Source organism: Schistocerca serialis, chromosome 3 (assembly GCF_023864345.2).
Source record: "Schistocerca serialis cubense isolate TAMUIC-IGC-003099 chromosome 3, iqSchSeri2.2, whole genome shotgun sequence".
Lineage (NCBI taxonomy): Eukaryota > Metazoa > Arthropoda > Insecta > Orthoptera > Acrididae > Schistocerca > Schistocerca serialis.
In genome coordinates, this window is record NC_064640.1 from 490,521,153 (window position 1) to 490,537,495 (window position 16,343).

General features: G+C 42.7%; 1 protein-coding gene across 3 annotated transcripts in view; it reads right to left on the reverse strand.

Moving 5' to 3' along the window:
• The window catches only part of LOC126470375 (uncharacterized), a 145,098-nt gene that overhangs the window by 105,234 nt on the left and 23,521 nt on the right, over positions 1 to 16,343 (reverse strand). For 2 of the 3 annotated variants that reach the window (XM_050098199.1, XM_050098200.1), the window contains one exon: positions 5,062 to 5,184. The exons of the other annotated variant lie outside the window; for it this stretch is intronic. In XM_050098199.1, coding sequence (XP_049954156.1) covers positions 5,062 to 5,171 — 110 coding nt within the window. In that variant the 5' untranslated portion in view covers positions 5,172 to 5,184. The remainder of the gene's footprint in view (positions 1 to 5,061; positions 5,185 to 16,343) is intronic. 3 annotated transcript variants of the gene reach the window in all.

A 16,343-nucleotide genomic window follows, 5' to 3' on the forward strand; every position in this document is an offset into this window, starting at 1 on the left:
AGACGCTCAAATACTACGTAAACTCACATCATCAAGACTAGGATGAATATCTGGGATATGTTGTTTGCACCTACAACTCAAAAGTCCACACAAATATGGGGTTGTTTCCACATGAGATAATATATGGATGGAAAATGCCATCTCCATTTGACCTGATAAAGGTAGGAAAGGGAAGAAATGGGGAATCAGAGTGCGAGTTTGCAAGAACAGTTTGAGAAATATGGAAATGGGTGCAAAAGGCAAACACAAGAGCTTTGGAAAAGCAGGAGGAGGCACTGAGATGAATGGCGAGTTTATCTCAGAACAGAGTGGGGCAAAGGGTGATGCTGTTCGGCCCATATACACTGAAAAAGGAGACCAAGTAATTCACCACCAGGTATCAAGGGCCATGTCATGTAGAAGAAACCAGCCCACCTGCAATGTTAAACTTCAAGTGCCCACCAGAATGACAATTGTGCACCTGGGCATATGTGGCTATTTAAGGATTGTCCAGATGTAAATCCCACAAGGGAAGGAAAAAAATGATAGAGTGAAGGTAGGAACAGAAAGATGTGATTGGGCTAGAGAATGAGGTGCCATACATGTTATGAGCTAGGGAGTAGTAGGAAGTATGTGTAATTTTTTATATTAGTTAGTAGCGAATGACTGTTCCATATAATTGTAATTTAGTTATGTTGTTTGATTTATGTAGAGCCTGCTAGGGGCAGCAGTCTTTTGAAAAGGCAGGAAAGTTGCTGGTGATCCCTGTCCTCAAGTTACTGAAAATGGGAATCTTGGCAGTGATGCATCTCATCATCCTCGTTGGGATGGATGCCTTGGTAGGTGGGAAAATTTTGAAGACAGTATTTGGAACGGCAGATGAAAGTGTTGTTAGGGATCTAAACAGCATATTGGAAACTGTAAATAAATTGGCAGAGGAGACTAAAGCAACAGATGTGTAGCACATGGCAGATAGAGAGTTTGGAAGGGGAAGTCTTGAACAACATGTGGTTATTTCATAAGTTGGCACAAAATGTGGTGGACTATGCTTAAACATCATAAGACAAGAACCAAAATCTAGGAGCCTTACAGGGATGCTTGTAAGTGATGGCTATCATGATTGCACTGATGACACTTTTGCAGGGAGTAGCTGACAGTGTTTGAAATGTGCAGGGAGTAGTGACGAACCTGCAGGAAGCTTTGCATCACACCTTGCATGGGCAGCTGAGTACTAATTTGTTACTTCCGGGCTGGTGATTGCTGGCATTATGTAATGCACAGAAAGAACTGCCTCTGGGGTTAAGTTTGGTAATGGAACCTAGAAAGCAAAACCTACCATTTTACTATCACATTGCATCAGTGGTAGCAAAAACTAACCAAGCACAACTATGTGTTGTGGTTTGATTTCCAGGAATGGGGAAGCATGCAAAATTCCAGTGCTATACCATCCATTCACTTTCAGTAAAGTTGGGGGCTTTGAGGAAGTTCACGGAAGTCAGGATTGAGGGGATGACACTAATCTTGGCAAATCATAGCAGGTAAGCTAGAATTTCAAGGGCAGAATTTCAAAATTGCTATAGAGGAAGGATAACTGTGTGTCCATCCAGAGTGATAAACACTGATCCAAATGCAGGTGTAGTGCAATTATTTCTAGCCAGACAAAAGGAGATAGTTTGCCCAGGGGGTATAGTGAAACCCAAGCTGAGTCTGCAGCGAGTTGGGTTGCATTGGGTTTACCCCATCTGCGAAAGTCTGGAGGTAGTAGCAAAATGCTTTGAGTAGGGTGATTTGTGGAAGCTACACACATAGAACTCAGAGGAAGTGGAATACTGATTAATGGGACTGTGTGCAATATAATACGACCAACTTTTCATCTAGCAGCATCAGTTTCAAGGGTCACACAACTTAACATCACACAGCTGCAGCTGTACTGGCTGGCGGCAATGTTAGGATTTTTGTCTCAATGAAATACAGTATAACCTTTCTGAATCAGTCGTTGGAGCCGGGTCTGATGCAGTTCATGGAGCAAGAAGAGCACATCTCAGTTGAGCAGCTGATGCAGCACGTCATGCGTTACAGAGAAGGACAACGGCGGGTAACAATCCTTCTGAGTGCCACCGTACCGAATGCCATAGTGGCCCTGGCCCTGTTATGTGTTGCTTTCATTCTTATAAAGTGAAAATCCAGAAAACCAAGGGAACCATATGTGGTAAAAATCCCAGTGGATTGGATGCCAAGAGATGGAGAGGAAAGGGAACTCCAAAATTTTTGGTGCCTAGTGCTTAAGTAACAGTGTAACAGTAGGACCCATGTGCATGTGGGCAAGGCAAAACACCTGCGGTACCACAAATAATATATGTTATTATGAACACTTGAAGAAGACATGTAATAGATTAGAGAAACACATGCAACCGAGTTTTCCCACAGGGGAAAATACTGTAGCGGCATCACCGCATAAGGTAGTTTTAGTGAGAATTTGCAGTGGTAGATTGTAGCCATACCTGTAAGTAAGGCACAGGTTGTTGATGGTAACTTTTTACAACATGGAGTATCAAAGTATGTCGCGTTGACATGGGTGCACGAGTTGCCAAAATGGTGTACTCAGCAGGACTGCGAGCAACTTTTGCTACAAACCATAATCAAAACCAGTGAACTGGTGCTAACGTAATGTATGGCAGTACATGACTAGAAGAACCATGGATTCTCAAAACATATGTGCTCTGCCGAGTATAAATGGGGGCAGTCAAGTAATACTAGTGTCTTAGTGTCACAGCTCTGTTGGACAATGGTGCTGTGCTATGCAGATGGCCACGCGAATCTTCCAATGAGGATCACAATTCCAGTCTGTGGCAGGGAAATGGTATGAGCTTCTGAGTTCGCAAGGGACTAAGAGCAGCAGGACAGACCAGGTCTTCCAGCAGCATGGTCAACTCCTGCCCAGAGGCATGGGGGTCGCATCGTGGCTGCTGCAAAATACATCCGCCTTAGCGCTTAAGGGGAGTGGGTCGGTGTGATGCAAGTGCCACTTGTCATCGGAGGTCAGAGCACGGTTATCATTGGACAGTTTGCTGTTGGGGTAGTGCACCTCACCGCAGCTGTTGCAACTGGGACATGGGAGACAGGGCTCTGTCTTCAGCAAAGCAGACTGACCAAACTGCCAAGTGAGCGGAATTTGATATGAGCAGGACAACGGTCCGCAGCTCGTGGTCGTGCGGTAGCGTTCTCGCTTCCCGCGCCCGGGTTCCCGGGTTCGATTCCCGGCGGGGTCAGGGATTTTCTCTGCCTCGTGATGACTGGGTGTTGTGTGATGTCCTTAGGTTAGTTAGGTTTAAGTAGTTCTAAGTTCTAGGGGACTGGTGACCATAGCTGTTAAGTCCCATAGTGCTCAGAGCCATTTGAACCATTTGAGCAGGACAACAGACACCCATATCACCTGAGGCAAAGAAAAATAACATGTTTACAGGTTGCCGCAGTCTCTCTGCAGCCTTGAGCTGCCATGTGCCCCGCCCTGCAGCTTCCACTCCAGCATCCCCATGCCACTGGTGACTTCAAATCCAATGTGGCAAGGCCTTTGGCTCTGGGGCCCTACAGAAACGTACAGTCTGACATATCTGAATAAACCATAACAAATAGGGTTATGCAAGTTAGTGTGAGACTGCTTGATCCCCATTCTCTGAAATGCACAATATATCACCACCATGTCTAATAATGGTTGCTGAAGTGTGTACAGAAAGTAATATACAGAACTGGGAAAGCTGAACGGCTCCCAGCTTAGTAATGTACCCATGAAGTGTCAACTCAATAATGTCTAGCTGAGATTCCTAAAGTTTATGCCCTAGTGCCACTTAGGGACAATGTTTAACTTGAAAAATGTTCATATGTTCAGCTGTGTGTGAATTCCTAAGGGACCAAACTGCTGAGGCCATCGGTCCCTAGACTTACACACTACTTAAACTAACTTTAACTTATGCTAAGACCAACACACACACCCATGCCCGAGGGAGGACTCAAACCTCCGGCGGGAGGGACCTCGCTATCAGTGACCTATAACCGCACAGCCACTCCACACAGCATTGACAGATGCCTATGATTGCAGTAGATTTTCATGTAAAGTTGTCTTTGTTGACTGACGATAGATACATCACTGTAACCTGTTTCATAAAATTTTGGGTGTGTAGCTGCATGAATTTCACTTCTTCTTTTGATATTTCGGCTATATACTGTCCTGCCATATTCAGAATGAGTCACCTAGGCTCACTCTGAAGATGGCTGGACAGTATACAGATGAAATATCATTAGAAGAACTGAAATTCATGGGTTGCATGCCCAAAATTTTATGGAACAATCATTGAGTTGTGAAAATATGAAGATACACATCATTATAACCTATTTCACATAGAGTCTGTTAGGCACAAATCTCTGGCATCTGTTGTACAATATTACAAGAGGCTGCAGAATGGATTACAAGTTGGCAGCACTGATATTTTCTGCAGCCAAGATTATTAATGGTCTTGTTGAAAAATCAACATTATTAACTAACATTGAGGTAATTTTCAAGCAGTTGACTCAGACACACCAACATGCTTTATCATCTGATATGATTCTAATGTAATTTTCCCTAATTTAAAACCAAATGGAGAATGGCTATACTAATCTCTAACATAAATCATGAATAATCAACATATAGAGAAATCATCAACACAAAAGCACTCACCAACAATAATTATCTTCATTCGGTATTTTATTTCAAATGATACACGAAGTGCTACATATTACTTTTACTGGTTTAACTGAAAAAAAAAAAAAAAAAAAAAAATTTGGGAACTTCTGGACAGCACCTTGTACTACATGGACCATAGTTATTTTGACGGAGAAAGGTTAAGAATGTATGCATTACACTTGCACAAATATTATCATTGGGCTGTTCCCTCTATTACCTTTCTTACTTCCTCAGTTCTCAAGAAAGTAACTGCTTACATCTTAAAATACTTTCCTTATTTCAGACACAAAATTTTCCTTTTAGTCATAAAATGGATACAACTATGAAAGTCACGTAATCAGTTTATTATTCTGTGACTTTACCTGTCTATATAGAATGGATCAACCCAGTTATCATCCTCATCTCCTTTCTCAGCATTTATTACTGGAGATGAAAGCAAAATTATGGCAGCAATCAAGATGGCACAATACATTTCTGTAACAAAACTGTGCAACAAGAGATTAAATGTCTGGTTTACATTTTTCCTCAAACAGTAACAACAATAATGCACATCAAATATAAGTAACATGAAACAGTTTATATCTAACATGGTGACATTACGACAGTATTGGCAGAGAGATGAGAAAATTTGTGATATCTCTTTCACTGTATGTTTCTTACGGCTGATAATTCTCACCTGAGTGTGGCTTCAGTATATTTTCTGAATTTTTAGCAAAACTGCTTATCGACTTAAACCAGTTCAAAGTGACTACAATAATCTGTAACTAAAGATGATGTTAATATAAGGAAAACAGAAATAATCAGTATGGAACTAAAACTGGAAATAATGTAAAAATGTGTTGGTGAGACACATTTCATTGCTTTGGTCAAGACTTAAGAGATTGTTCTTTGCAATAGTACATTAGAGGACATCAAATAGGAGGAAAATAGGTTACTGTACGTAAATCTAATAATGAAAATGATTTGGATGTCATCTAAAGATACATAAAAATTCAAATTGGGCCTGGGTAACATAAAGAAAGAAGTGGGACTGGGGCTTAACACTTTGATGGTCATAGGAGATGCAGCCCGAACTCAAACTGGACAGGGATGGTGCAGGTAAATTGTTGTGGTCTTTTAAATGGAACCTTCTCTGAGTTTATCTTCAGGGGATATGATGCCAAAACTGATAAAAACAGTCATTTAAAAAACAAATTATTAATGTATGCTGGATGCCTTCTGGAAGAGCTTGATATAAGAAATTTATATGTTTGATGTAATTTAAGAAATGTTAACTGATCTTTGCTCAACATTCTTCCATCAAATGTCATTCCCCTGTTGAAATTAAAATGATGTTTGCATATATTTTCAAGTCTAAAATAAAGAATTTTCAGTATCAATACTGTTTTCCACTCTTCTTGTATAGGGCTGCACTCATTCACTGTTATGAAAGCTTTGCACTGTAGCTTTGTGTATTTCCAATCAAGTTTTGTTTTGTTGCATTGTGGCATGTTAGCACATAAGATGCCTAGAATTTGTTGCTTCATCATTAACAAACATCATCACGGCAACTGATACATGGCAAAGTGTGCTTCAATAACTGCTGGCAGAGAAGAACCATGCACAGGCTTTTTCTGCAAATAGAAATAGAGACCATCAAACTTATCTTCAGAGATGATTCAAATGAAAACTTATTGATGAATTTTCTTAGCAGTACCCAAAACCCAAATCAGATCTTTAACTAATGCGTGTGGGGTAGGTTCCAAGAAACACTTTTGTGTGACGAAACACACTTACAATCTGAATTTATGATGAAGTTTAATGTTTCAGTGATGGTGTACAAACAGGAAATATGTTTCAGAACAAATAAGAATTCAGTTTGGTGTGAACTGCATGAAAGCAATAAATATGGAGCATGGAGTGTAAGCAGATAAATTATTGTTGCATGATACAAAATCAAGAAGAGCGCATAGAAGAATATGGAAAGGAAGTAAATTAATGTAGAAAGTGAAAAAGAAGTGGTTATGGCATTGGGCAGTTTTAAATGCATTTAAATGCAAAAAGATACTTTACAGACCTGTTTTGGCAAATGAAATTTTTGAGTACCTACAACACCTAATTTTTATCCTTATAAACCAACATGCCTTTAGTGCAACCCTCTCAAATCAGTTAAAAATGTGGTAAAATTAAGATAAGTAATTACATATTTAATTTCTTTTCCTAACAGAGATGTTTAAAATTAATGATTTATTCAGTTTTTGATCATAAATAATTTAAGGAATAATGGTAATAACTCACTGAGTTGTAGAGGTGATGAGTTGTTACTATCCACATAAACAAGATAAAGAACTTTACTTTTACTATAGAGGAAGGGAATACTGCAGGGAAAAGGATGTCTATGCAGGATGAGTGAAGATAGGGTCCTGGAGGGGGAGCAGGTGGAAGTGGGCATGAGACAAAAAGATTATAGGATGGAAACGTGTTGCAAGGAGAACATGCGTTTATCTAATTCAAAGAACCTGATTTAGAGGGTGAGGATAATGATGTTGGTTTGTGGGGCGCTCAACTGCACAGTTATCAGTGCCCATACAAATTCCCAACCTTTGCTCAGTCCAATCTCGCCACTTTCGTGAATGATGATGAAATGATGAGGACAACACAAACACCCAGTCATCTTGAGGCAGGTGAGATATTAGAGGGAAGGATCCAGAAGGGTAGTGAGGCAGCCATTGAAATCGAGCTTGGGCTCAGTAGTATGTTCTGCCACTTGGTAATCAACTCTGCTCTTGGCCACAGTTTCGTGGTGGCCATTTATTCGGATAGACAGCTGGTTGGTGGTCATGCCCACATAAAATGCTGTGCAGAAACTGCCACAGAGCTGGTATATGAGATGACTGACTGCACAAGTAGCCCTACCTATGATAGGGTAAGATAAGCCTGTGGTGTACTGGAGTAAGATGTGCTGAATGAGTGTATTGTGTATTGGACAGGTCTTGCACCTGGGTCTTTCACATAAGTATGACACACATGGCCAGAAAGTTGGGAATGGGTGTGGAGTAAAGATGGACTAGGACAGTGTGCAGATTGAGTGGGCAGAGGAATACCACTTTGGGAGGGTAGGAAGAATTGTGGGTAGGATGTTCCTCATTTCCAAAAATGATGATAAATAGTCACATCACAGGTGAAGGATAAGATTCAGTTGTTCCAGTCTGGGATGATACTGGGTTAGGAGTGGGGCACTCATTTGCAGCTGCGTCTTGGGGGCTGTCTGGAGATTAGCAATGTGCGAAGTGTGGAACATATGTCTGTGGACTACATTTGGAGGATAGTGCCTTTCAGTGAAACCCTTTGTTAGGCCTTCAGCATGCTGGGCAAGGGATTTCTAATCATGGCAGATGCACTATCCATGGGTGGTCAGATTATACAGGAGAAATTTTTTAGTGTGGAAGGGATGGCAGCTATCAAAATGTAGGTACTGTTGATGTTTAGTGGATTTAATATGCACAGTGGTATAGATGGAGCTATCAGACAGATGGAGGTCAGTGTCCAAGAAGGTGGCACATTGGGCTGAGGATCAGGTAAAGCTGATGAGAGGGAAGGTGTTGAAGCTGTAAAAGAATGAGGATAGGGTGTCTTGGCCCTGGGTCCAGATTACAAAGGCATTCTCAATGAACCTGAGCCAAATAAGGGGTTTGGGGTTTTGGGTGGCTAGGAAGGTTTCCTGTAGATGGCCCATAAACAGGTTGACACAGCAGTATGCTATGTGAGTGCCCATGGCCATGTTACAGATTTGTTTGTGTATATTCTCCTCAAATGAGGAGTACAGGAGTTGGACCTAAATATGGAAACACCAAAAACACAACACACTACCATGTCCAGTGAAGAACTAATGGCTGTTTCATCTCAACAGTTATTCATTCTCATGGTGTGTAGTGCACTTTGAGAGTGTCCCTGAAATCCTCTTAATTGTCACATCACAATGAAAGGCATCATGGAACAATCTATGGCGTTCACAAATTCCTGCCATGACCTACGACGATGACAGTTTTACACACCCATTGGCATGGTTATCAGCACCCTTGCTAGATACGAATATATGCGTTTAGTGAGAGGAACAAACTCTTTCCTCATAAGCAATCTTCTTTTGGCAATCTCCAATGAACACTTTGGAGACCACCTGACAATATGACAATATCAACATTTGGGAGAGTGAGGGAGGACAGATCTGTAGTGAAAGTTAACTTCCTCAATCCATGCCAACACCAACACTGTCTGACCTATAGCTGCCTCTTGCAATGGCATTCTGAAACATTCCCTCACAACACTGGGATACCCAGACATGGAGAAAGTGGCATTGTAGATTAATATTTCTCCTTTTTCTTCCTGGGCTTTATCCTGTGCCTTCACAGAGTCGGCATATTAATTTCTGGATATGGCCATGTTAACAGTAGAGGGTGGCCAGATGTCCTTCTTGTGACTGATTCTCCCCCTCAGAATGTAATTTACGCATCCCATTTGTCTCTATCATGTGAAAGTGTGCCAACTTTTTCGAAATGTTTGCGAATCATGTAACTGAGTTTTCATCTAGCCTGATGTGGAAAACCAAGTGAAAATCACATCCAGGATGGCTGGCACACTGGCCCTTGTTGTTAATCAACCATGTGGATTTGATCTGAGGTCTGCATGCCTCTCCAAACCACAGAAATGGCATGCCAATGCATGCAGCTATCTGGGTGGGTCATGATGAATTTTTCAACATGAAATGGTATTCACAAACCAGCATTTTATTGAGAATGCTTGGTTATGTGAACATTTAGGAGATGAGAACAAACTTCCAGTGAGTACCAACCCTCCCAACCCAAGTGAATGCCAACACTACCTGTCCTACTATTGTCACGTGTTGGGGCAGTCCATAAAATTCTCACTAAAGACTGGGAAGCCCACAGATGGGCAGCAAATCAATCAGAGAACAGGCTTCCAGTTTATCTGTCCTGAAGACTGGTTTGGTGGCATCAGCAATGTAGTAGATCAGCTGGTGAAATGATCCACTCATTTCTGGATGATGCGTCTATGTTCACACAGAGCCACGTGACTTGCTGACTGTTCGTACAGCATTACTTTGCTTTGCTGGGTACTCAAACTGAAGGTTTTCTTTTGAGCCCCAGTCTGTCTGGAACCTGAATCCATATGGTGAAGTGATCACTGGAGTGTAGATCACCACCCACGCCCCACTGAGCTGTTTGTGCAAGTTTTGGAGACCATAATGAAAAATTAATGACAAAGAATAACCCTATGGCTGTATAAATGTGCTTTCCCTCATAGTAAAAAAAAAAAAAAAAAATCTTTTGATAGCAAGACTCTCAACAACTTGGCCTTTTGGGGTAAGTAATACAAAGGATGGTCATAAAGTTTTAATTATCACCTTGAAGCAATAAAGTTGCAAAAAATAATATTTTGTTCGTTTGCAGGTACATGTCTAGTCCTGGTACACATTGAAATCCCCACACCTCACTACCCTAGCATGCAGCCAAAGGAGCCTAGACAAAATAGCACAGCCCACTTATAAAGTGGGGTTGTAGTGTCCTGCGGTCGGCAAGAAAGAACTAACAGTCAATTTGAACACACTTTATTATAATCAAAGAAAAACGCCTTCTTGGCATACACTAAGTTTTAAATGCAAGAACAACAAGAAAATCCACAACTCTTGTGGTGGTAAACCAGATAAGGAAACACAACAATGGAAGAAAATACTGACCAAAATCTACTCTACCAATCACAAAATACAACGTGCTACTACAACGCTACGGCGAGTGTATACAATGCTAGGGACAACGTAAGTACTGGCCAGAGCTGTTCCTAGTGGTAGGTAAACACTGCTGTTCTGACTGTCTGGGCGTGCTTATAAAGCCGGGTCGGCAGAGTGCTACATGCGTCACGAGTTCCAACTGGTGGAACACTGTTACATGTTGTACGACGAAATAGTTCCGTGTATATTTGGAAAACCTGTTATTGTTCATATCCGCTGGCGATGTTTCTCTCTGCGCTCCTATAAGGAGGTCGGCAACCCAACTTGCATGTCAGTCATGTGGGTCCTCTAAATAAGGGGCCACTATGACAGGGGTAAAATATGGCAATTCATTATCTATGTTTGAAGGGGACCAAGCCTGCAACAATCCAGTGAAATTATATAGTATGACACAGTGAATTGGTGGCACAAGTCTGAATGATGAAGAACAAAATAGCACACCATTTCTCTTCGAAGAGCTCGGAATCACAAGAAAAGTAGAGAGCCTGATGAAAAACTGAAAATCAGTGATGGATCAAGTTTCAAAAGCTTGCACAAAATTCTAAACATAATAAAAGCTGCCACCTGCTAAGTTCCATGACTGCTCACACTCACTCAAATAGTCTGCCAAACTGAGGCAACACATGCTGCTATTCAGGGCTATCAAATTATGCCTTACATCAGGATTCTTCTGAAATGGCACATGCTGACTTCTTCCATTTCCATCCGGATGAGAAAACCATTGCACAGCAGGTATTTTCAGAAGGAAAACAAGGTGACTTTTGACGTGTAATTTTTCCTGAACAGAGAAAATGGAGACTCTACAACCAAGGTCTCTGCCAATTCTTCCACTGTTGGGAAAAATATGTTGCACTTAAGGGTGAATATGTAGAGAAGGACTAACAATGTTACCCAGGAACTAGGCTCAAACATGGGGCACAAAAGCTACAACACTAGCCACTGTGCCACCACTTCGGTTGAACTTACCACACACCAAAAGGCATCTACATTATACTGAAAACTTTGACTATCATTTTTTCAGAAATGTCAAGTATCTGTATAAGCTGAGATGTGTTCACTTATTTTGACCCTTCATCCGCTGTGCGAAGTTTCTGGGAAATAGGGTTATGGCCCTTGCTATGTTCTTTGTGTTCTCCATGTTAGTTGTGGATTGGCTTCTGAGCTCTTGATATTCACATTCTCTTTTCTCCAAAAGTCTCCTTCATTTTCCCATACACAGCATCTATATTTCCCCCAGTCATGAATGTTTCTACAGCTTTGCATTTGGCTTCTAGCTATACCTTCTTAGCCACTTTGCACTTTTTGTCATCTCATTTTAAGGCATCTATATTCTCTTTTCACTGCGTTTTTATGTTTTACCCTTTCATCAGTTTAACTCAATATTTTGAGTGCTATCCAAGAATTTCTAATAAGCTTTGTCAATTCGCCTATTTATTCCTCTGCTACCTTCTATTTCTGCTACATCTGCGAGTAGCCAGATATCAGTGCACACATCAGAACCTGGGAAAGAAACAAGTGAAGCCGCAAGGCCTGTGGAAGAAAACAAAAACACACAAACACTATGTGGTAGTCAACACAGCTGACTGACGGCAGACAAGACATAGACTAGGACAAGCCAAAAGTACGCTATGCAACAACAAGGTGCAAAGTACAAACGTTCTCCAGAATGATGTCAATACACCAAGAGCACAAGGAGAGACACTTCAAATCGTGACCAGAGAGAAAGACCAAGTGTCAAGTGATGATGATAACCAGCAATATCAGACACGAGTATGGAACTGACTGTTCACTGAGCAGCCGTATTTATACTGGGTGCAAGGAACACCATTGGCTGACGTATTCAAGTGGCAAGATGGGTAGTGCACTCACTACGCAAGTGCATCCATATTGTGATATTATGTTCTCTAATGACCATCTCCAGCAGGCATTAAACTCCCACTGGGTCACATACCATATACCTCCTCCCATAACAGGTGTGTAAGGGCAGAAACACCCCGTATGGTGCTGTAGGGAGTGGAGTGAAGGCGCATATGAAGTTCTGGTCCCTTCGACTGCCAGCTGAGGGATGTGTTTGGCAGCATCCATTGCAATACTGCTGGCAACGGGCATGCCTTGGGGGTTTCCACTGATCCACATGGATGTGAAATGGAAAGCCAGTGTAACTGTGGGGATTCACAGGCAACCCACCAGGGGCACCAGTCATGGCACAAAACTGCCAGCTGAAGGCAGTGGACGAGGTGGCAGTGAATGCAACACCTGCAGTCGAGGCCTCAGTTGGCTGTGCTGGCAGTGCTCAAGCCCCTTGTGTGCCTGTACTGATATAACCCATTTCCTGTGGGTCTCCACTACTGTTGCTGGTGTCCAACCCTCAGTACTCTCATAGGAGCAAGCCCATATTGCCACGCCAGTCATGTAATGCTGAAAGGGATGGGAGAGGAACTCTGAAAGCAACGGTGTCAAAAGATGAATCAACATCTGTGGTTGTTGCCCATGGAGTAGCTTGGTGGGCCTACAATTGCTAATCAGTGTAGTACAATAAGTGCTCACAAACAGGGTGAGGGCCAATGAAGTGGTAGAGGAATCAACAGCTTTTCTCATTCGCTGCTTAAAAGTCCAAATGAGAGTTTCTGCTTCACTATCTGAGGAAGGATGGAACAAAGAGCGAGAGCACCAGCAGCAGCGAGCACTGTTTGTATAAAGCGTTTATTTTGCATTTTGTTTACGACCTTCCACTAAGGAAGGGATTCTATTTGTGTTTATCTGCTCTGCATAGTAACTAACAGTTCTTGATAAAACTTTACGTAGTTTTCGTGTTAGATTTCTTAGTGTTTTCTTGATCATTTAGAACAGAAAGCGCCCTAAAACCGTCTTTTGTTTGTTTCGCGGCCGTTAGCCACTAGTCACTCGAATCAGCAGTTGTCTTGTGACAGCCAGAGCGAGAGCACCAGCAGCAGCGAGTACTGTTTGTATAAAGCGTTTTTGTACTTATTTGCTGCGCTTAGCTTTTAAATAGTTTTTCTGGGAAAACCTAGCGTAGTTTTCGCGTCTCGTATTTCAGTGAGTGTTTCTTGATTATCAGAGTAGCTCATCAGAAGATTATCTTGGGAATTTGTCACCGTATAGAGTAGGGTAAACATAGTCATGTGTAGGGACTGTGGTTGTTGTGAGCGGACGCAAGGAGAATTGGCCACTCTTCGGGGGCAGGTGGAGGCTTTGTCTGTTAGGCTCATCGAGCTCAAGGCGCAGGCGTCGACTCGTAGTGGCATTGGGGCAACTGTGGTGAGACCTATGCCTACTTCGGTGGCCTTGGAATCACATGGAACCCCTGATGTCGCTGCGTCTTCCGGCAGTGAGCATCTTACCGGTCAGCCATCACTCCAGGGTGAATGGCGGACAGTGGTGGGCTCGCGCGTGCCTGGCCGAAAGGCGAAGGTGGGATCTGGCCGCGTGGCAGCTGCCTTACCCCTTTCCAACAGGTACGGGGTGCTTCCTAGTGGTGATGACATCATTTCCGAGCCACCACAGGATGCCTCGCCTGTTGGGCCAGTGGCCGATTCTCCGGCAAGGTCCCGACAGTCACAGAGGGCGGGCCTATTAGTTATAGGGAGCTCCAACGTTAGGTGGGTTATGGAGCCCCTCAGGAAAATAGCGGGTAGGTCGGGGAAGAATGCCAGTGTGCACTCGGTGTGCTTGCCGGGGGGTCTCGTCCGTAATGTGGAGGAGGCCCTTCCGGCAGCTATTGAACGCACTGGGTGTGACCGGCTGCAGATAGTAGCACATGTCGGAACGAATGACGCCTGCCGCTTGGGTTCTGAGGCCATCCTTGGTTCCTTCCGGCGGCTGGCTGATTTGGTGAAGACAACCAGCATCGCACGCGGAGTGCAAGCTGAGCTTAATATCTGCAGCATAGTGCCCAGAGTCGATCGCGGTCCTCTGGTTTGGAGCCGTGTGGAGGGTCTAAACCAGAGGCTCAGACGACTCTGCGACTATAATGGTTGCAAATTCATCGACCTCCGTTATTGGGTGGAGAACTGTAGGGCCCCCCTAGACAGGTCAGGCGTGCACTACACACCGGAAGCAGCTACTAGGGTAGCAGAGTACGTGTGGCGTGCACACAGGGGTTTTTTAGGTTAGAGGGACCCCCCCCCTTGGGCGAAACGATAAAATACCTGACGGCTTACCAGAGAGGACATTATCATCGTTGATAAAGAACGTCCGTCCTCAGAGACCAAAAACAGGAAAAGTTAACGTAATATTGGTAAACTGCAGGAGTATCCAGGGCAAGGTTCCTGAATTAGTATCTCTTATTGAAGGAAATAGTGCGCATATAGTATTAGGAACGGAAAGTTGGTTAAAACCGGAAGTGAACAGTAACGAAATCCTAGACACAGAATGGAATATATACCGCAAGGATAGGATAAACGCCAATGGTGGAGGAGTATTTATAGCAGTAAAGAATTCAATAATATCCAGTGAAGTTATTAGCGAATGCGAATGTGAAATAATCTGGGTTAAGTTAAGTATCAAAGGTGGGTCAGATATGATAGTCGGATGCTTCTATAGACCACCTGCATCAGCAACCGTAGTAGTTGAGCGCCTCAGAGAGAACCTGCAGAACGTCGTGAAGAAGTTTCGTGATCATACTATTGTAATAGGGGGAGACTTCAATCTACCAGGTATAGAATGGGATAGTCACACAATCAGAACTGGAGCCAGGGACAGAGACTCTTGTGACATTATCCTGACTGCCTTGTCCGAGAATTACTTCGAGCAGATAGTTAGAGAACCAACTCGTGAAGCTAACGTTTTAGACCTCATAGCAACAAATAGACCGGAACTTTTCGACTCCGTGAATGTAGAAGAGGGTATCAGTGATCATAAGTCAGTGGTTGCATCAATGACTACAAGTGTAATAAGAAATGCCAAGAAAGGAAGGAAAATATATTTGCTTAACAAGAGTGATAGGGCACAAATCGCAGAATATCTGAGTGACCACCATCAAACGTTCATTTCTGAGGAAGAGGATGTGGAACAAAAATGGAAAAAATTCAGAAACATCGTCCAGTACGCCTTAGATAAGTTCGTACCGACTAAGGTCCAAAGTGAGGGGAAAGATCCACCGTGGTATAACAATCATGTACGAAAGGTACTACGGAAACAAAGAAAGCTTCATCATAGGTTTAAGAGTAGTCGAATCATAGCTGATAAGGAAAAGCTGAACGAAGCGAAAAAGAGCGTAAAGAGAGCAATGAGAGAAGCATTCAACGAATTCGAACATAAAACATTGGCAAACAATCTAAACAAGAACCCTAAAAAGTTTTGGTCATATGTAAAATCGGTAAGCGGATCTAAATCCCCTATTCAGTCACTCGTTGACCACGATGGCACCGAAACAGAGGACGACCGAAGAAAGGCAGAAATACTGAATTCAGTGTTCCGAAACTGTTTCACTGCGGAAAATCGTAACACGGTCCCTGACTTCAGCCGTCGCACGGACGCCAAAATGGAAAATATTGAAATAAACGATATCGGAATTGAAAAACAACTGCTATCACTTAGTAGCGGAAAAGCATCCAGACCAGACGAGATACCCTTAAGATTCTACAGTGATTATGCTAAAGAACTTGCCCCCTTTCTATCAGCAATTTATCGTAGATCGCTGGAAGAACGTAAAGTACCTAGCGACTGGAAGAAAGTGCAGGTCGTTCCCATTTTCAAGAAGGGTCATAAATCAGATGCGAATAATTATAGGCCTATTTCGCTTACGTCAATCTGTTGTAGAATAATGGAACATGTTTTGTGTTCTCGTATTATGACGTTCTTAGATAATACAAATCTCCTTCATCATAACCAACATGG